This window comes from Cetorhinus maximus, chromosome 13, assembly GCF_964194155.1.
Source record: "Cetorhinus maximus chromosome 13, sCetMax3.hap1.1, whole genome shotgun sequence".
Classification (NCBI taxonomy): Eukaryota; Metazoa; Chordata; class Chondrichthyes; order Lamniformes; family Cetorhinidae; genus Cetorhinus; species Cetorhinus maximus.
In genome coordinates this window covers 110,590,349-110,613,108 of record NC_135891.1, presented here as the reverse complement: position 1 = coordinate 110,613,108, position 22,760 = coordinate 110,590,349, and the positions used below count along the sequence as shown (strand labels likewise).

At 40.5% G+C, this 22,760-nt stretch overlaps 1 protein-coding gene across 2 annotated transcripts in view; it reads right to left on the bottom strand.

Annotated features, from left to right (window-relative positions):
• Positions 1-171: 171 nt before the first annotated feature.
• Positions 172-22,760, bottom strand: part of LOC144688952 (receptor expression-enhancing protein 6-like) — a 38,576-nt gene continuing 15,987 nt past the window's right edge. The window contains exons 2-7 of one of the 2 annotated variants that reach the window (XM_078556021.1): positions 17,379-17,472; positions 13,771-13,909; positions 13,367-13,535; positions 6,482-6,552; positions 4,202-4,259; positions 172-2,840 (exon numbers count right to left, since the gene is read on the bottom strand). In XM_078556021.1, coding sequence (XP_078412147.1) covers positions 4,239-4,259; positions 6,482-6,552; positions 13,367-13,535; positions 13,771-13,909; positions 17,379-17,472 — 494 coding nt within the window. In that variant the 3' untranslated portion in view covers positions 172-2,840; positions 4,202-4,238. The remainder of the gene's footprint in view (positions 2,841-4,201; positions 4,260-6,481; positions 6,553-13,366; positions 13,536-13,770; positions 13,910-17,378; positions 17,473-22,760) is intronic. The other variant, XM_078556022.1, reaches the window with a different exon arrangement.

Sequence of the window (22,760 nt, the reverse complement as noted above, 5' to 3'; positions counted from 1 at the left end):
ACACTATTTTTGCACAGCATTTGGGTCTGCAGCACCTCTTTATACTACTCAATAGATTATTGGTACTACACCAAATAACTTGACTTCCTTATAAACATTTCCCCAAAGATCAAACATTAAAATATACCCTGGGATTAATCTTCCCATCAAAAATAAAACACTACACAAAAGCTGGTTCAATATTTTATTGAGCTTATTTAAAGTAACAAGTAGTGCATCTAACAGTCATTGTTCCACAACACAGTAAACAGAAGTTATTAAAACTGACTAACCCTGCAATCAATAAAGCATGGTCCCCATAACTGCAACAAATTAAGCACTGCCTTCAGTCTCCAAAGTCAGGATTTTCACTTAGCTCTCTGAAGTCTGTAATAATTAATGCGAGGTGGAAAGCTCCCTTCAATGAATTGCACTTTAAACTTAATATTTGCACTGTTTTTTGCTGTGATTGACATTTTTTCTATTGACGCAATGTTGATTTTTAAAAGGAAATACTCACTGAAATTGTGACAATTCCACACTCCCCATGTTTATCAAAGTTGCTTGTCCATTTCTTCTGTAGGTAGTTTTTTAAAAAAAAGCACAACTATATAAATACCTGACCCAACTTCATTTAAACAAGCAAATTACAGAAACTACTGTAGCACTTGTAGAAACATTAGAGCGCAGTGCAGTGCTAGTTTACCTCCCACAGGTCTGTATTTTGGGTTTAAAACAGTGCTCATTTGGCATCTGTTTCTCAAAACAATGAAATACTAAACTGATGAGAACAAATGCAAAAAAATCAAACTGGAGTAGAGATTGTCTGAGTATATTCAAATTAATGTCTTATATTGATTACTTGTAATTAAGAAAAAGCTCTTGAAATTTCCACGCAATCTTAGTTTTCTCAAGATAGTACACATCTTTCCTTGGATAAGATGACAAATGAACGTGTTTGTTCCTTTTATTCAACATTATTTCTAAACCAAAAATTATTTCATTCTACCCCACCAGAAAGAGCAATGGTAGAATTGCTACTCAGACCCTTCCAAGGTCCCATTAAGTTACAGAGTTAATGGTTCTTTCAGCCAAGGCAGTTTAAGGCAATTGAATTCCTGAAGTTGATCTCAACAGGGCCCTTCTATCTCCCTGCACAGTACAAAGAAATCTCACTACTAAAAGGGAGCCAAGTAAGTTTTAATAAAAATGGGGAGACAGCTTTTGTTGAGAGCCTTAAACCATAGAAAGCTGACTCAGTGCAATTCCAGTTCCTGTCAATGGAGGGGTGGTGAAGGAAAACAAAAAACAAAAAAATCACCAGGCCACACATACATAGACGCACACACAAACATGCTTCAAGGCCAGCATAAGCAAGATAAGAGCAAATCACCTGTCCATGAGATGTAACTGAAGCACAACATACAAAAACTATGACTATCCAGTGTATAAAATTTGGTGAACGAGATAGGAGACCTGAATTTGCTGAAAAATCCATTATAAAAAAAACATTACTTGAATTTCCCAGTCTAACAGCACAATTTTAAAATTAGGAATTGCTCACTTTGGAGTCAGTGTCAAACACAGATTCTGACAGGGTCGTTAATCTATCAACTCGGGCCAATAAGTGACAATAAATTTAAATTTGCTGCAAAACCTCATTTAGAATTTCCCAGAATGAATGAAGTCATTCCCCATAAATACTTTTACTGTTAGCCAAGCACAGGCTTCAACTATACAGATTTTCAAAAAATTATCTTAAAAATTGGTGTCAATTATCTAATTGAGTGTATACTCGTACACACTTACATTTAACATTCTGGCCTGAACTGATCAGATGATTTATAATGGGATGCAAGGTGGTGATTAGGCATAATCCACAAAAAGACTACAGGCATCTCTCTCCAATTGAGAAAGACAATTGGTTATATAGCTTGAGGGCACCACTCCACAAGCACAGGGCAAGGCAATGAAGCAGGCCTCTTATGAGCTACCATAGTCAGTGAATCTGCATCACTGGCATTATTTTGCATCACTCTAGACATCTAGCTAACTGAATCAACTGACTGACTAAATCAATGCAAAAAAATCCAGTCATGAAGTTAGCCGGAGATGAATTGATATCAAACCATTTTGACCCAACTCCACCACCCCCAACCTCTTCCATGATCTTTTCAAAACCAAAAGGCAAATCTATATTTGCATCTCCATCATATGCCATCAGTTTGGTGCAGGTTACAACTCTACAATCAATAGAGCAGTGCGTACATCCAAATTGCTGCTAAACCAATGATATTTTGAAAGAAATGTTCTTTGTTTCTAACCAAGTTCTGGTGAGATTTTGAGATCAAGGGATGGCAGTGATGGGGTGGGGGTGGGGCACAACCCCCCCACCCCCACCCCAAGCCTAAAGATTGTAACGGAAGTACAGAACCATGCACAATTTGCATGGGAAATACCAGCCCAACTTCAGTTGTTTCAAAAAGGAATTTTCAGGCAGTTCAGGGATTTTGTAGAATAAGGTTTTGCTGCATGCCACTTATGTTACTCAGACTGAAGACTGACTGGATCAGAAATAGAAACAAAGTACGAGACACATACAGGGAGAGGATCAACATTTGAAAACAAAGAAAAAGACAGCTTGTTCCAGATTCCAATGGAAGATACCACCTGGAAAATTAACTTCAGTCTTTCTCTTTCAGATGCTGATTAACCCTTTGTGATTTTAGTGAATTGTTGCTTTTTTGTCAGAATCTCAGCATTTCTGTTCTTCTAATGTGCGAATAGCTTGACCTCGCAGGTGGTCCGTTCACTCTGTAATCCTCAGTTATTCTTGTCTTTTTCAGAATGCAGTGTCATTGCTGAAATACAGGAGGAAAATTAGTAAAGGAACTATTTTGAACACAAGAATGGCAAAACTATTTTTTTGCGGTGGGGGGGGTGGGGGGGGTGGGGGAGGAGGGGAGGGCTGGGGCATTACAGAAATGTTTCTTTGATTACCAGGCACACCTATTCCTGCCCTTCACTCAATCTAGATGTCATTAATGTTAAACTTGGTGAAGCTTAAACACAGATTAAGTTTTGTTTCAACCTTATGGAGACTATCAAAAACATCCAAGGACAGCATGAGACAAAGAACAATGCCACGAAGAGAACAAAAAGCTACACTAGGCTGGAGTAGCTCATTGCTGGATGTGGATAAATTTTGCAATAGTTTTGTCAGACCCTCCAAGCAAACCTGAAGATTCCTCTTCTGTCACATCCTGCATATTACCCCCCCCTCTATTTTAGTAGAATATGGTCAAACTTAAACAAAAACAGGCATAAATGAGCAAAAATAGATGAAGCCCAAGGAGATGGAAACCCATGCCAGTACATTGCTTTGAGTCTTGAACTCATTTAACCATCAGGCATATAATGTTTAAAAAGCTTTTCAACTTTTAGATGCAATAATTTATACATATGCTTTAAAAATACCAAAAGAAACAGAAAATACTGAGCATGTCTCTGCTTGATATTAAAAGACTAATGACTTTTTTTCCCCCCCAACTGTGGCTGAAAATCTGGTTGGAATGTTGAGACCTCCCTGAAAAAGTTCAACTGGAGGATACTCACATTGGAGAGTTGGAAGTGTGGCTAGGTTTGTAAGTGGAGATTCATTTGACAGAAGATGATTTGATGGACAGATGTAAAGAAAGAGCAAGGAGAGTGCGTATTGTAGTTACACATATAAAACTCATTATACTTAAAGTTCCACAATCTTTTTAGCCACTTAACTTATTTGTTTGCACCCAGATTGTGCACGTATCTGGACGCTAACGCAGAGAAAACTCCAGGCTGTGAAGTTTGAATCATTAATGAAAATATGTTTAAATATTTAATTAGTAAAATGAAATGCAAAGTTAGGTCAATGACCTAGGATGCTCATACTTACCACATAAGGTGCATAATAATTCAGATGTACAGTTTGTACTGGCTTAATAGAATACATTAGGCTAAAGATAGAATATGCAAACTAATTTGTATCAAGTGAAATACAAGAAAACCATTCAAGTACTGTATATTTGACAAGGGAGTGTGGGGAAAAACAGAGGAGAAAGGGGGTTGATGTGCAGCCAAGGACAATTTGAAAGCCACTATTCACTTTTTTTAAAAAAAAGCTCAAGTTAAATGCTTGTAGTGGGTTACTAAACAGTTGCTCTACACATCAAGTCCAACTTACCCGTAGACCAACAACCATCTTGTATATCTTCTTGCCATCAATCTACTGACACCTCACTCTAATGTATTGGGCAGCAGGAAGGAAAAATGACAGATTACAGGACAGAATGCACGTACATCCCACCCTCATGGACAGGCTCATGTACAGCACTGAAAACAGAAAATGCTGGAAAAACTCAGCAGGTCTGGCATCATCTGTGGAGAGAAAAACAAAGTTGAGTCTAATATATGTAAGAGTCACGTTGAATGCGAAACGTTAACTATTTCTCTCTCCACAGATGCTACCAGACCTTGAGTTTTCTAGCATTTTCTGTTTTCGTTTCAGATTTCCAACATTTGTGTTATTTTGCTTTTATTTCACATACAGCGTTATTTATTCTTAAATGCTAACTGATCAATTGTCAGTTTCATTTCAGCTGTTTGATTATTAGGTTTGTATTGTGCTAGACACTTGGTCACAAGATACACAGAACAAGGATGTTGCAAGGAGGGTTGAGACTATTACACAAATACAGACTGTTATCGCAAGAGGTTCTCCTCTCAAACTGAGATCAGCTCGATTGAGCACAGTACTGGGGAAATGAAGTTTAAGTGTGGTGTTTTGAGGACAAAGAATTTAACTTCAAAAATCTATTTTTGGAAGAATCTGCTGTACAGTGGTGCCTCAATTTTGCAGAAGTCGGAACGATCGATTAAAAAAATTTTAAATTAAAATTAGGAGCGTTTCAATTAAACACTAAAATACACACAAGATTATGAATTTCAGTATCATACTTTTATATAGGACAAGCATATCTTTGAAAGAATTAGCTTCAAGGAAGCTCATCGTATTTGTAGCAAAACAAGTGTAGCTGGCTGATATGGCCTGAAACTTTAATTAAACTGTCTTTATGGATTAATTTAAGTTCATTCTAATCAGATGACAAAATTACTCTGTTGCTGTCAAGGATCAAAAAAGTTAGTGGGCCACCCAATAGTTAAGTTTACACCTTCTCTACTGAGATGTCAAAAGTGATTACCATTTTAGTTAACTGATTAAGGAATTGTTTAGTCAACAAATAGTCCTATTTGAACATCCAGTCGCATGATTGAAGGACAATCTTGGAGTCCCAAAGTCCTGTTTTGCACTGCCTCAAGCAAACACCAACTTCCATGTAATGGCCAGCGACTCAGAATCCACTGAACATCACAGATAATTCATAATGCTTCTTCTCTCAGTGCAAATTTAACATTCTACTTTTAGCGTCTCACTGTACCTCATCTTTACTTGCAAATAAATCTATGTGGGTGAAATTGGTCCTGAACAGCAGTGTGAAGCAGGCAATGTGAATCAGGAATCCTTTTCATACTCAAACTTTCTTTGGAGAAAAGAAAATTGGAATGAATGTAAAACAGGCTGCCAACTGAGTATTTCCATCATTTTCTGCTCTCATTACCAATTCATTGAACAGTTTTCTCTAACAAACAAGATGAATTTCACACCAGTTTTAGCCTGAATGTAATGATGAGAGTGATATTGAAGATGGGATATTGGAGATGGTTCATCCACTGCACCAATCCTATTTTGCACTATTCAGATGATTGGAACGCTTAATGGCAAGAGGGCAGATAGTGTGTTAATTTAGTCCTAAGGATCCCAAAGTTATTGCTATACATTTATCAACTATCCAACAAGGAGACAAAGGTGTATCACTTCCAGATAGTCAGTGTAATACAATTAAAAAAAACTTATAGATTGATGATATAAAACACAACCTGGAATCAGCACACCTATCAGCTGGCATTGTAATGATCACAAATCTAAGCTATGAGAAAGGGACAACTCTAAAATTACTAATGGGACACTACGTCCTCAGCTAGGGGGAAATCTTGGTTTATCATGACATTGGAAAACCATCGGATACAGGGAAGTAGAAGAACGAATCACCATATCTCAAATAATGTTAGGATATCCAATTGAGATGCACCTTTCTTCCCGCTGTAGTAAATACTTTGCAATATCAATTTAACCAATATGATTTGTATTTATATTAAATGCAAGAGTTCCCAGGACCAAAACAATATCCACACTGACAATCTTAAAGATGACTGCTGGGAGGAAAAAAAACCAGCCTGAGTACACCAGTTTTTTTCAATACCATAAATAAGACAAGCAGAAAGAACCCAACCTTGAGCCATGCGATCCAAATAAAACAAGTCATGATAAACCAAAAGTATCATTTTTCTGATCTAACAGAACAGATCTGTTAGATTTTCTGATCTAACATGTTTTGTTACATACAGACACATTAGGTAACTGTTTAGGTCCATCTGTCCTCACGAACTTCTTGCTGCTACATAGTGACTGCAAGACTAAAGCAAGAAACAAAATACAAATTTTAAAGGCTACTTAAATTAGACTTCAGATCACCATACTTGACAAATATATTTAAGACAGGATACGTTTAAGCCACCCATGTGGACTTAATTGTACCCAAAGTAGATTTCTGAAACAGATACACTATGATGATGTATATAGCCAAATATGGCACCCTTTTAATGACCATTTCCTTAAACCATAGCTTAACAACTGCTAGTTGATCTTAAAATGCCATTCTTTTGAAAATATGGTGAGATCACCAGCCAGCCTGCCTCTGTGCTCAGCGACATGATGGCTGGTATCACAATGTAACTACTTTTATTCTTGAACGTGCACACATCCTGTGTCCTGTGGAGCTTCTTGCATTGTTTTTTCCTGTTGCTCAAAACAGGAGCAGCCGTGTGGTTTGGGCATGACAAAAAAAAGTACCCCATTTACAAAATAAGCCACCTTGTAAATCTGACCAAAGTTATATGGTTGAATCAATTCCTCATGGTGTTTTAGTGTCACATAGTTGTTCATGGTAAAGTACACCAGATTCCCATTGTGAAACCAGAACACTGCTGGAGTTACCTGCTCCGGCTCAAAGTGGTTCTACTGGTCAGATTACATAGCTGGCCAGGTGGTTTTCTGCATTTACAAGTCATTCATCTAAATATTTAATACAAATTAATATTTTATATTATTTCAACAGGTTGCAACATGAATATATTTTAAGCCTAACTCAGTGCCAAGGCTATTACTGGTGAAACAGTTGGCACACCACAAATAATCAGCATAAACTGTAACAATGCAGCCACACCTTGAACCATCTAATCTAGGCACTATGCTCTGAAATTCCATCTCTTAACCCCCTCCATATTCCTCTTCTCCATTAAGACCCTGCTCTTTGACCATGATTTTGATCACCCTCAATATCTTAGTCACTGACTTGGTGTCCATTTTTGTCTGGTTGATAATGTACCTCGAGACATTTTTCTACATTAAAAAGTTTCTATATAAATGCATTACATTGTTGAACGGGAGGACACACAAGACCCACAATTCATGTGATCCAGCCTCAAATCAGTGGTGTCACAGAAATGAAAGTACATCCCACACAAGGGAAAACACCAAATTGGGAACCTTTGGAGTCTCTTTCAGGGTAGCTTTAGTATAGACTTGGAAACATTGCCAATTGGGTGGGTAGTTTAATGTGCAGGGAATCTCAATGATACAGTATTAATCTAAAACCATTAGTTCATTAAAATAAGATAATCTATTCTCTATGCTGCACACACCTGTTATTTACCCAATTTGCTCTTTCATGTATTTATTCTAGTCAGCAGCTGTATAATTATTATAGCGAGTACAGTTCTAAAGCTCATAAGGGCCCCAGCCAAAATTACTTAGAATATGAGCTATTAGCATTTTGATTGACAATATATTTTGGGGGTGGAGGGGGGAAATATTTGGTGTCCTCATTCTGCAATCTTCCATCCATGTTAATACACACATGGGCCCCAGCTATGCCTGTCTCTTTATGGGGTATGTGGAACATTCCTTGTTCCAGTCCTACTCTGGCCCCCTCCCACAACTCTTTCTCCGGTACATCGATGATTACTTCGGTGCTGCTTCATGCTCTCGTCGGGACCTGGAAAAATTTATTAATTTTGCTTCCAATCTCCACCCCTCCATCATCTTCACATGGTCCATCTCTGACACTTCTCTTCCCTTCCTTGACCTCTCTGTCTCAATTTCTGATGATAGACTGTCCACCAATATCCATTACAAGCCTACCGACTCCCACAGCTACCTCGACTACAGCTCCTCACACCCCGCTTCTTGTAAAGACTCCATCCCATTCTCTCAGTTCCTTCGCCTCCGTCGCATCTGTTCTGATGACGCTACCTTCAAAAACAGCTCCTCTGACATGTCCTCCTTCTTCCTTAACCGAGGTTTTCCATCCACGGTCGTTGACAGGGCCCTCAACCGTGTCCGGCCCATATCCCGCGCATCCTCCCTCACGCCTTCTCCTCCTGCCCAGAAACATGATAGGGTCCCCCTTGTCCTCACTTATCACCCCACCAGCCTCCGCATTCAAAGGATCATCCTCCGCCATTTCCGCCAACTCCAGCATGATGCCACCACCAAACACATCTTCCCTTCACCCCCCCTGACGGCATTCTGTAGGGATCGTTCCCTCCGGGACACCCTGGTCCACTCCTCCATCACCCCCTACTCCTCAACCCCTACTTATGGCACCTCCCCATGCCCACGCAGAAGATGCAACACCTGCCCCTTCACTTCCTCTCTCCTCACCGTCCAAGGGCCCAAACACTCCTTTCAAGTGAAGCAGCATTTCACTTGCATTTCCCCTAACTTAGTCTACTGCATTCGTTGCTCCCAATGCGGTCTCCTCTACATTGGAGAGACCAAACGCAAACTGGGCGACCGTTTTGCGGAACACCTGCGGTCTGTCCGCAAGAAAGACCCAAACCTCCCTGTCGCTTGCCATTTTAACACTCCACCCTGTTCTCTTGCCCACATGTCTGTCCTTGGCTTGCTGCATTGTTCCAGTGAAGCCCAACGCAAACTGGAGGAACAGCACCTCATCTTCCGACTAGGCACTTTACAGCCTTCCGGGCTGAATATTGAATTCAACAACTGTAGATCTTAAACTCCCCCTCCCCCCATCCCCATTCCGTTTCTCCCCTCCCCCCCCTTTTTTTTTTCAATAATTTATATAGATTCTTCTTTCCCCACCTATTTCCATTATTTTTAAATCTAAAACTAAAACCTTGTTAGTCTTTCCACCCCATCCCCACTAGAGCTGTACTTTGAATATCCTGTCTTCCATTCTTAATTAGCACTTTTCTTAGACAAATATCACCACCTTCAACACCTCTTTGACCCTTTTGTCTGTGACATATTTTGATTATCTGCTCATCTCCACAATCACCACACCCTCAACGTCTCTCTCCCCCCCCACACCTCCCCCCCCCCACCTTAAACCAGTTTATATTTCTCCCTTCTCCTAACTATGCTTCAGTTCTGCCGAAGGGCCATGAAGGCTCGAAACGTTAACTGATTTCTTCTCCGCCAATGCTGCCAGACCTGCTGAGTTTTTCCAGGTAATTCTGTTTTTGTTTTGGATTTCCAGCATCCGCAGTAGCTTTTAGCTTTTTGTTTTTAATACACACATGCTATTTTTGGAAAAGCCCAATTTTGAATGATAGCATTATCAAGAAAATATAATAACCCTCAATGTTATTGGAATTTACTGTAAATAGTGGTGCATGTGCTCGTTTATGTGGATTAAAGGCAGTTGCTCCGAAGGCTTTGATGTTTTAAGAGATGAGCTGGGTTTGAAATATTAAGTAGGTAAACATAGGTGTAAAAGAACATTTGCATTTTTAAATAAACCAGACTGGATTGGGGTGGAATGTGTCATCTAGCCAGGTGAAGTTTAGAAAGTGTTTATTTTTCCCAAGGATTGGGTACTATGCTAATTTTTTATGATCAGGAAGGCAAAGTCCAAAGACATAGCAAAACAATGGGAATTTGCATTCAAAGGGGAAAACATGTATAAAAGGAGCAAAGGCTGTGTGCAAGAGTAGGTATTTTAAGAACCAACAAGTGTGAAAAGCCTTTAGCATCTATGCCGCAAGCTGCTGTTTTCAAAGAGCTGAAGTTAAGAAAACTCACTTTGAATCCGACTGGTCCAGGGTATCAAGTTTCTTTGCCTAGGTTTTTAAAAAATATGTCTTACTGTTGCCTTAACAAAAGCGTAACTGGGTGTCAGATTAAGTAGGAGATTTAGAAATTATCATCGTGGTAATGTGTAGACCTATGTATGCATTTAAAGTCATTTCTACTATTAATAAATGTTTAGTCTAGTTTCGTAAAAACCTAAAAGACTTGGTGGTCTTATTACTATTGAATTCAAGGTATGTATCTCAAAATTTATACAAATTGCAAAACAAGTCATGGCAGCTGTTTCAAGTTTCCCTTTGGGATTTGAATAACTCAGCATTTCCCATCAGTTGTGCCATAACAGCAATGTTTAAAAGGATGTGGTCCATACCTGAAACACAACGCCATGCAAACATGCAAGATTTGATGCTGACTGTCACATCACTGTGGTTTTCTTCCAGCAGTTTTAAAAAGCATTAATCCTTTACAGTTTTGCTATTTTTAGGGTTTAAAGCTAAATCTTTTATGCAATTCATGACAGGCACAGGTTCTATGAAATATAAACTAGCATCACATTATCAGACCTGAACTGACTTCATTATTTTTTTTATTCAGTCATGGGATGTCGGCATCACTGGCTAGGCCAGCATTTATTACCCAACCCTAAGTGCCCTTGGGAAGGCAGTGGTGAGCTGTCTTGGTGAACCGCTGCAGTCCACATGTAGATACATCCACAGTGCTGTTAGGGAGGAGTTCCAGGATTTTGACCCAGCAACAGAAGGAACAGCACTACCTTTTCAAGTCAGGATGGTGAGTGGCTTAGAGGGGAACTTCCAGGTGGTGGTGTTCCCATGTGTCTGCTGCCCTTGTCCTTGTCCTTCCAGATGGTAGTGGTCATGGGTTTGGAAGGTGCAGTTTAAGGAGCCTTGGTGAGTTCCAGCAGTGCATCTTGTAGATGGTACACACTGCTGCCACTGTGTGTCGGTGGTGGAGGGAGTGAATGTTTGTGGATGGGGTGCCAATCAAGTGGGCTGCTTTGTCCTGGATGGTGTCAAGCTTCTTGAGTGCTGTTGGAGCTGCACTCACCCAGGCAAGTGCAGAGTATTCCATCACACTTGTAGATGGTGGACAAGCATTGGGGAGTCAGGTGGTGAGTAACTCACTGCAGGATTATACAGGAAGTTTGGTGCTAAAAGAAATTCTAACTTAACTGCATATCTTAAAAGACTATACAAAAATTACCATCTTTCCTGATGACACAATGGTGAAATGCATTACCAAGTGTGGCATGGCTTCTTGCAGATCAGATGTTCAATTCTTGGTTTGCATTGAATTAGTTGAACTTGGCCTAGACAATGTTAGGGACCATTCCAATTGGCATTAATGTCTTTCTTGACACTTTCAAAGGATGAAATGGGGTTGGGAAGAGTAAAGAGAGTACCGTTGTGTGACTGAGCAAAACAATCAGGATTTGGCTCAACTGTAATACTGCAGATAGTCAGACGGCTTGCTGACACTGAGCAACTAGGCTCACAAGTAGTGCGGTTATTTAGGTGCAAATACAGTGGCCGTTGGCACACGTGCAGCTGTACCCAAATGAGTTGGTGCTGAGATGGGAACATTTTACAGGTACAGTAAATTGGGAGTAAGAGGGAAAGAATCAATGACAGTACTAAATGACTCACTCTAAAACACATGTTGCTTTAGAGTACCTGGAAAATGGAGGTTGGGGAGATTTAAAATACTTAGTGAAAGATACTTACTGGTTTCAGACTATCAATTGAGACATGCAATACACAAATTCCCAACAAAATACAATGCATTTATACCCATTAAGTGGTTGGAGGGTGGGCAGAAAAGAGGCAAAATCAGCCTTCATACAGTTGTAGGGCAGGATTTATCAGTGTTTCTTTGGTAATACAGACACTTCTTTGTGGCATGTTCACCATGCAGACTGAAACATGGTCAGGGACCATCTCCAAAATGAACTCTGGGAAGTCCCCTGGCAGCTCCAGAATTACAAACTCAACTGTTCACAACAGGTGTCAGAGTCAAGAGCAAAATTCAGTCTTATCACAATTATTGAAATGTGGATTGTATAAAAGCCAATATTTAAAATTGGGACAAGGACTTCCATTCTCCAACTTCCTTAAACAAAACTTGCTTTTTCCCCTCAAACAAAAAAAAGCCTTCTTTACACTATACTGCCCCAAAATAGGCTACAAAAGATATAGATAAGTTAAGTGAGAGGGCAAAGATCTGGCAAATGGAGTATGATGTGGGAAAAGGTGAAATTGTTCATATTGGCATAAAGAATAAAAGAGAAGCATATTATCTAAATGGTGAGAGATTGCAGAGCTCTGAGGTGCAGAGGGATCTGGGTGTCCTAGTGCATGAATCACAAAAGGCTAGTAATGCAGGTACAGCAAGTAATTAGGAAAGCTAATAGAATGTTATCATTTATTGCAATCAGAATTGAATACAAAAGTAGAGAGGTTGTGCTTCAGTTGTACAGGGCACCAGTGAGACCACATCTGGAGTACTGTGTACAGTATTGGTCACCTTGAAGAAAGGATGTAAATGCGTTGGAAACAGTTCAGACAAGGTTTACCAGATTAATACCTGGAATGGGTGAGTTGTCTTATGAGGAAAGGTTGGACAGACTAGGCTTGTATCCGCTGGAGTTTAGAAGATTAAGAGGTGACTTGCTCGAAACCTTTAAGATCGAGGGGTCTTGACGAGGTGGATGTGGAGAAGATGTTTCCTCTTGTGGAAGAATCTAGAACTAGGGATCACTGTTTAAAAATAAGGGGTTGCCCATTTAAAACAGAGATGAGGTGCAATTTTTTCCACTCAGAGGGTCTTGCATCTTTGGAACTCTCTTCCTGAAGAGGCAGTGGAAGCAGAGTCTTTGAATATTTTTAAGGTAGAGGTGGATAGATTCTTGGCAAGCAAGGGGACGATAAATTATCGGGGGTAGGTAGGATGCAGATTTCAGGTTACTATCAGATCAGCCATGAACTTATTAAATGGCAGAGCAGGCTTGAGGGGCTGAATGGTCTGCTCCTTCTTCATTTGTAAACATTATAAATTATATTCTAGGTCGCCATTCAGCAGCAATGTTCAACTGACCTTCCCTTGTCAAACATTCTGCTGCATCCAAAGCTTTTCCACCGAGTTTATTAACAACATTATCCACAACGGCATGATGTTTGAGGAACAGAGGGCGGACAACTCGATTGTAGATCATCTGAGAACCATTCCAAGCGACTGGTGCCATGCACCAGAGCAAGAACATACACTGCAGGAAACAAAATTCCCAAAGCATTAGCCACTATCCTAAACTCACGAAAGCAGCCCAAGTTCAAACATTCTTTACAGCATGCAATCATTTACAGAAAATGAGGACATTTGGAATTAGTTGTGCTAAAGATGCTTAGATTAACAGTAAAGAAATGCAATAGGCTTGGGTGATAATGGCAACATATTCTAAAATTTGATGGCAAACACAAGGGATCGTCTGAATTTTTACATACCTTTCCAGCGTAATAAAGAGGGAACCAATAAAGGAAAATGTCTGAGAAAAATTCAGCAACACTAAATATTCCATATACTACCCAGTACGTCAGCCATTTTGTGTCATCATCTTTATTTGTACTCTCAATAGCTTTGATTCTGGAGGAGGAGGAGAAAGAATATTTTAACATAATTAAAGGTTATACTGTCATTAAAAAGGTTCAGGTTAACATTTCCAAACTATTTAAAATCCACATGCAGTACTGTGCTCTTTAAATGGCACAACAGAACAAATAAGGATAGCAACTACCATAGTGCATGCTAGCTGTAAGTAGATGTGATTAAATATGAAATTCCATGATTTAATCACAGGTTGAAAGTTTTGCCTTACAATTTAATAGAGATTAGAATTACACTACATTAAAAAATACATTTATAACTTCTGCTGTCACGACAGCAAATCTCAGCCTGAATTACTTACGGGCATTTTGAACTTTTTGAGGAAGATGTGTTTTTTAAAGAAAGGGCGTACAAGCAAAAGCTGGCTGAGACTGTAAAGTAACCACTTGCTGGAAAATTTTTTTATGGTGGATTACACTTGACCAACTAGTCCAGAGAACATGGAATGTCGCATCGAAAAGGCGTCAAGGCACCCTTCAGACAGAGACACTTCAAAGGAAGAGATGCAATGCAAAAGGCTGAACTCTAATCTCCTGTGGTTGTGGAGACAAGAGAGACTGATTACCATCTCAGTAGAAACCATCTCCTTTGAGTTATATCTCAGTGTGGACATGATCTGAGTTGAAAGAAAGCAGATTCTGGGTGAAAGACACGTTTGTTTTTCCCTTCCAGGAAGACACAAGAAATGGGATTAAAAAGCCAGCTGCAAACCTGGTCCATGGTTCTGGTGTGCTAATGTGTGCTGTGAAGGTCACAGCTGAAGAACATCAGTTAGGTATCCCTGCAGCTAAAAAAAATACTATCTGTTGCTGGAGGCAAGTCACAAGTCAGCAAAACCATAGTCAAAAAGGAAACAGGACAACAACTTTCAGTTAACCTGCAGAACCAAGTGTCTCCAAACCAAATGCTCAGCTGCCAAAGTCTGCTCTACTGGAATCACCCAATTAACAGCTGCAACAGTTCACCATCTACGCCTCATGGACAAGCTAAAGACTGATTCGTATATCTGTTTCAACTTATATTTTTGGACTCAACTTGTCTGTGTGTGTCGCACTTTATTACTTCCCCGCCCCTCGGGTATTTAGTAACTAATAAACTTACTCCTTCTTTAACTCAAGAAAGCCTGTTTAAATTGGCTCTAAAACAAATGCATTTGGACTAGGAAAGGGTATCCACGAGGGATGGGGTTCTTTTGAAATTAACCTTGTCGCGACCAACCAATAGGGTTGAATAAAGAAGGGGAACCAGTTCATCCCTCCTCACTCCGGGAGCATGACAATTTGGGGTATCTCATCCAGGATCCTAAGTTAGGGGGACCTCGCCTGAGGGCTGATTGTAACACTGTGGAGCATAAACTTGAAATCACTTGCAGAATGTCTGGTGGGCCTCCAAAAGTACTTGAAAACTAATCCAACTTACTTCTCCCACATTTACCTATTGCAGGTTTATTAGAAGCAGACCTTTCCCTATCAGCCGTGTGCACAAGTTCAGCCAAGTAAAAAAAAAACATTCCAATTCTATCCATCAATAAACATAAAATGAGACAATTTACTACAAAGCTTTGTTTAAAAAAAAGCAGCTCATTTTAACCCTAGTTTGATGATACGTATTCACTGCAAAACTGGCAAGACTGCTAATGGCAGATTGAAAAAAGTTTGTGGTCCTTCTCTTTGGTTGATTAACGGGCAGAATTTCCCTTGCTCGGAAGAACTCATTTAAATGCATCATGCCAAATGATTACCTTGATCCACTCAACATGTTCCTGTTAAAACAACCTTTGGAGAGAATGTACACCAACAGCTGTACAAAAATACCCCACAATACTGCAGGTGTAAATTGGTTATAGAAATGAACCAATCACAAAAAGTTAAATTTCATATGCTAAGTTTATGTCCTTAATTGGACATACTTAGTGGCCTTTTAATAGAAGCACCAGAGTGTTTCCCTTTATTGATAAAATGTGTTGTGCGTCAAATCTGACCTCCTCACTGCCACTCTAGGAACAAAATCAAGGTTGCTCGAGAGATAAATGGGAACAAATGCACAATGTAAGCAATGTTCACTTCTCCGGGGCCACCGGAGAAGAGCATGGAGTCACTCATGCAGGGTGCATAAAAAAAAAATGATCAGCACAAAAATAAACCAATTTTTAAAACTTCAAATCTCAAATGTATTCTAGCTGGGCATGGAGCACCAAACTAAGTCAATGTGCTGGGACCAGAAATGGAGAATCTTAACTACCTCAGCATTGTATAAACTTAAGTTGATGTTAACCCACTCAGAACTGCCAAATCCTCCTGCATTGCCATGACTTCCACTGGGTAAAGGTTACTTACCTAGTTAGATTTATGCAGGTTATAGCTACCAGCACATCTAATAAATAATCCAACTCCTGACAGTTTCAGTTGTGATAAGAATTTTTTTCCGAAAATACTAGCTGATTAAGCATCATACAACATTGGAATGTGCTTATGGACATCGGAACCAGGTAACTCTCAGGCTTTTAAGGTGGGCCGGGGGGGGAGGGGGGGTGGCGTTGGCACAAAGTGGGGGCAACGTCTTGAGGGGTGGATTCCCCTGATGCACACAGGGCGCCGCCTAAAAGGATGGATCCCCCCCCTTCCTCCCTGCATTTTGAACAGTCACTAAAAACCTTCCCACTCCCATCCGCCTGCCACTGCCCAGTGTATTATGGCAGTGGAGGTAGACTGAGGGTCTTAAGTGGGTAATAATAGGATTATTAAAGGGCTTAAGTAGCCAACGGGCAGGTGGGCACTATACACCACACCCACCTGTAAAATGGACACTGGGTCAGGGGTGGTTGGGTAGGTAGGTAGTGGACTAACCATATTTTACATGACACACTCACTCCCTGCTGAAAAGATTCCCTGTGGAGGAGTTGTGGGGGGGCTTAAAATCCAGACCCTGGATTACATTCCTATACAATTTTAAAATAATCCAATGTCTTACAATCATGAGTTTTGGTTTGCACCTAAAAGATGTGTTTAAGGTTGTGATGTACAAACATGAGAACAGTCAGCAATAAGAGATCTTTCTATTCAGTTTTAAAAATTCGGTTTTGACATCTCCCATTTTAGTTCAGAGTGATTTTGGTTTCGATCAAGCTTCATTATTTGTACTGGCATCCTTTGTAAAGTTACAACCTTTCTTCAGGAAAAAAGTTGGGATCTTTGCATCGTGGACCAGAGCTAATACTTAATTTGCAATGCAACAGATGTGTGCTTATCTACTCACCCCTTGACTCTGGTAACTTGGGTGGTAAGCTTTCAAAATAATAAGCAAAGCTGTTTAAAAACAGAAACACTCAAAGGGAAGGAAGGAAAATGGTGTTGGAATTAAAGATGGAAGAAAAGCTGTTGATTTAGATGAAACTATGATTTTACAGAACAAACCAAAGATGCATTTTTTACACTAAGGTCATACTTACGAAAAGTAAGCTGGGTATACAAAACCAATCAAATTGCACAGTAGGGATGCTCCATATCCAAACACAAGATACAGACCAAGGAAGGTTATTGAACCTGGAAGGAAGTAGTATACAATGAGATCACTGCCAACAGAAAGAAGCTTTTAATTCAGCTTGCCTTGTGCAAAACTATAGATGCCCTGTCACTGGGTTAAAGTTACACTCTTACCCAACTAAAGCTACTGTTAAAAGGAGTTTAAAAAAAGTTATTGTACCCCCAGATTTCCTGGAGGACAGGTAAATTGTTTCATAAATATCTTAATAATCCAATTAGTCCCAGCATCTTCCACTTGATCCTGAAAGCTCATTACAGTAGCCATGCCCTGTCTGGAAAGATAGCAACAGTGTGCACTTCCTCCAATCTGACTGACCCATGCACATCCAAACTAATTAATACTATCTAGTATTTATAACATATACACTTGCAGCACTTTGATAAGTATTTTTAATAATGCTTTTAAAACAGATTAATTAGAATAGCACTTCAAAGAATACTTCGCTGATGTAGTCAGAGATGAGACAGACCAGAGAAACCAAAGATAAAGGCTAAGCATGACCCCACTAACATTCCAGTGCTTGCCAACTTAACTGCTTTCAATATGGATGAAGATTGGTTGTATCAGATCAGGACCCTGTGGAAGCCCTGACATGCAGGCACATGTGGGAATCGTCTGGGAAGTTTAAACTTCCGATGGGCTGATTCCTGCTGCCTGGGACCCCCCCCCACCACCCGCCCCGTGAACGTCTTTGACCCTGAGCTCAGGGTGAAGACTTGGGCTAGATACACATGAATTACTTGTGTACTTAACCTGGAAATATTAGATAACTTAAAACTTGATCTCATAGCTGGATAACTCCACAACCAAACCCTCACCAACCACCCATCTACACCCACTGGCCTGACCCAATTACCCCCAACCTGACTACTCACCTCCCCATGCGCCCACAAAGGTTTAAAAAACTTGCTTAATATGGCAGCTGGTGCCATAAAAAGGGGGCCTGTCCTCTCCTTCCCCTAACTCTACTGGACTTACCCAGGAGACACTGAGCTGCCCATTTCTCCTCAGCTGGGATTGGAAGATCCTGGAAGAAATGGGCAACAGCATTGGGCTGGTAAAAATTGCGGGCAGCGGCAACACACCCAGCATTGCTGCTGACTGTAAGATCTAGGCTAATGGCTAAAATCAGTGCCACCAGCCATCTCACCATGTAGATGTTTCAATGTGCTTTACAGCCAAATACGGGTATAGTCACTGTTGTAATGTAAGAAACACAACAACTAATTGGCATACAGCAAACTCCTGCAAACAATAATATGATACTAACCAAATGATGTGATACGAACCAGTTAATCTTGTTTTGTGATATTAATTGAGGGATAAATATTGGCTACAGCACCAGGGATAACTTGCCTGCTCTTGTACAAAACGGGGCTGCTGTCTAAGGTCTCATCCAAAAGAAGGCACCTCTGACTGTGCAGAACTCCCTGAGTACTCCATTGGAGCGTTAGCCTTGATTTTTGTGCTCAAGCTCTCGAGTGGCACTTGGACCTGGAACCTTTTGACTGAGGAAACAATGCCACCAACTGAGCCATAGCTGACAGTGGTCCAATGAGTCCAAATTGAATGTACCCTTGTATCATAGCAGCAGATGGCCTTCCATTTCCCCTCCCACCAAAATTAAATGCGAGACTCATTGCTGAAAATGATGGCAGGCAAGGCACTCATCACTGCAAAGAGGATGAGTATTCAAGAACTGACATATCGTCATCTACTTGTGCAAGATGAGGGCTAGATACAGTTAACTTATACAAAGCAAAGGTTTGCCTTTTTATCCTACCACCCCCCCCGCCCCGCCCCGCCCACCCCCCTTTTCCCTCTTGGGCTTTGTTCTGTCCCACTAGCTAGAGCGATTATTTCACGAGCCTCCAAGAAATGTCCCTACAGACCCTCAGAGGTTCATGGATCCCAATCTACATCAAGGGGACAAGAATTCACGTTTAGTTAATTGTGAAAAGGTGAATCCAAGCAGAGGGTGATAAGTGGAACAAGCCTACCCAGGAAGATAGCAGAAGCATACGTCACTAACTTAAGAGGGTAATGGATGAGTTTTTAAGCAGACAGGGATAAAGGAAGGTGGGGCAAGAAGTTCAATCTGATACATGGTACTTTGTCTTGTCCCAGTTCCTTTTATTGAGAACATATTGGGAAGAAATTTATTTATTATGACTAGTGACCTATCGTGAACCAACCTGTCCTACATTAAAAATAGTTCAGTGGCAATGCACTTTGGGATGACCCAAGGTTGTGAAACACAAGAAACAAGAGCAGGAATAAACTCTGACCTATTGAGCCTGCTCCGCCATTCAATATGATCATGGCTGGGCTTGAGTTCCATTTTCCCACCCACTCTCCATATCACTTAATTCACTAACACCTGAAAATCTGTCTACCCCAGCCTTAAAACGTATTCAATGATGGAGCATCCACAATCCTCTGGGGAAAAGAATTCCAAAGATTCACAACTCGAGTGAAGTAATTTCTCTTCATCTCAGTCCTAGACGATCGGCCTCTTACCCCGAGCCTGTGCCCTCATGTTTTAGGTTCCCCGACCAGCTGAAACAGTCCCTCAGCATCTACCCCATCAAGCCCCTTCAGAATTTTGTTGACTTCGACCAGCTCGCCTCTAATTCTTCTAAACAACAGAATAGAAGCCCAATTTACTCAGCCTAATATAGGACGACCCCACCCGCTCATCCCAGGGATCAACTTATTGAATCTTCATTGTGTGGCATTTAATGCAAGGATATCCTTCCTAAAATGTGGAGACCCAAACTGCACACAGTATTCCAGATGTGGTCTCAGCAAAACCCTGAGAAGAAGCTATATAAATACAAGACTTTGTTTTTTTTTTTGACATGATTTTCTAGAGCCTTCTCCCTTGCCTTAAAAGTGAGAGACTTTATCAAGTGTTAGCCAACTGATCACCATTCAAGTCTCACAGCTTAAATAGTAATTGCAATATTAATGGGGACAATGGTGTACTAATATGGATTATGAGTCCAGTAATGAGGCCTGATCCAATAATCCAGGGATTGAAGTTCAAATTTCAGCATGGCAATTTGTTAATTTCATTCCAGTCATTTTCTTTGACACGATTTGGAAATATACATCTGTAAAGTAGTGACAATGAAGCCATCAGCTTGTTATGTCTATCTTATACTCTAATATTCAGAATTAACATGAGGAAAGTATAAATTAACAGGCAAACTGGTCAAACACCACACAGCACATTAAAAGGCAGATGTGGCCAAGACAGGTTGCATGGATTTCTCAGCAACCCACCCAGACGTCAGTGACTATGGTGAGTCTCACAACCTTGTTAGAAATGTCTCCCACAAGGGATTTCAACTCTTCAATTTTGAAGATCTAGCCTCTGAATTCCCTCAAAAGCCACTCAGACTTGGACTGCCTCAACACTGCTCACCCCCTTCACCGATGGTTCAATCACTTCACCCGAGACTATATTCCACAGGATTCAAAGTTGCACTCCTGTCTCTAATTACCGGCACACTTCCAGCTCTTCTCGCAGATTGCTAGCTTCACTAAGCTGGCACTGTCCCTGGGTTTCTCCAAATTCCAGTCTCCCGACTGCACCAGGCTATAAATGGATCCTAGGGCTTCAGGGCCCCAACCCCTTCAGCACAGATCCAGAGACCTTCTACCATCTTCTCCGCTCCACCGAGTCCAAATTGCCTGGAGCCTGCTAACAGCAGCACTCTCTCAGTATCCAGCCTCACCCCCTGTAGAACACTCAAAATCAACTGAAGCCAGAGAACCTTCTTAAGCTCCACTCATCTCCATGGCGACGTAGCCTTTCAGGGTTCACTGAATGCTTTTAAACTAATTTAGTTCTAACTCCCAAAACAAAACATCTCTGCACTACACTTCTTTGCAAGCAGTGTAGACACCACATCTCCAGCTAAGCCCACCTGCTGTCTTATGGCTCTTACCTTCTTGCTGTCAACCCCTTAAGTCAACGTGGCCTCAACCTTCCAAGCTGTTTTAGTTGCATTTCTTTCATTTTCTACAGTTAATTTTGGCTCTGGGAATATTAAAGTTTTTCTAAAATACTAACGTGAACTATATGTTTGTCAGAAATTAAATGGTGAAATCCTTCAGCATTAAATTATGAAAAGGGCCTTTTTCTCCTGAACATGCAGTTAAATGGCTTTTTTCAACCTGCATGATGCTAAAAAAAAAACTCAGTGACCACTACTTGATTCAAAATATGCATTTATACATCTAGACAGGATAGTACTGGTCCAAGTGATAGACAGCTTTTAAAGACCATTGTTTGTCATAAAGTGGGCACAAGTTACTGGGTCCCTGGAATTCCACTGCAAAATGTGAAACCTTCTCAAATTTAATAGCTTCTAAGAATAATTTGCTGGATGAAAAGTTTCACACTGCACAATACTTTAATTAAACAGTATTGTTAGGATTGGGTTCCTATAAATCATAACAAATTTATCCATTAGAATATAAAATAGGATGATAAAATGTCCAAAAGAACACCAAGGAGGAATTAATACACCATATACCTGATGAATACACAGGAGGCCATTGCTCTAAGAGTTACTCACAATCCATTACTGCAGTGATACTCATAATCCAAACTGGGGCCAGCAGATCACCCACCCGCCCAGAGAGGCCACAAAATAATGTGAAAGTGCTTACCCAGCAAGGCCGACCTTGCAGGTAAGCGACTTGGGAAACTAGTCAAGGTACCATGGTCTGGTGGTGGTGGTGTTTGGGGGGAGAGAGAAAGAGAGAAAAAGGGAAAAGGGGGGCAGGGTGGCATTGTGGGCATGTGATCAAGATTAAACAGATGAGCAGCAGCTGGAGACAGGTTTGTTGTCAGCTGGGAGGAGTGGAACGTGGCAAACATCACACCAAGGATAGACAGGCTATGCAGTGAGAAGCAGGCACACCCAGCTCCATAATATGTCAGGAAATCCTTGTTTTAAAAGTATTAATGCACTTTCATATTATGATTAATTTAGCTGGTGGCTTCATGTTTAGTAATCCATTTAAACAAAAAAAGATCTGTCAGCCAAAAATATTTGAGAACCACAGCACTACTGCTATTTACAATGCCGCAACAACTTCTATGCAAATCTACATCCCAGGCTGCGTCTGACCAATAGATATGAAGTATAAAAGTAAGGATTACAAGGATGTGAGACAAACATAATTCACAGGATAAATATTAACAGTTCAAGAGAATACAGTTCCTAAGTTTTCAGAAAACATTGCTGCATGACAAGTTCTTGGTGATGGA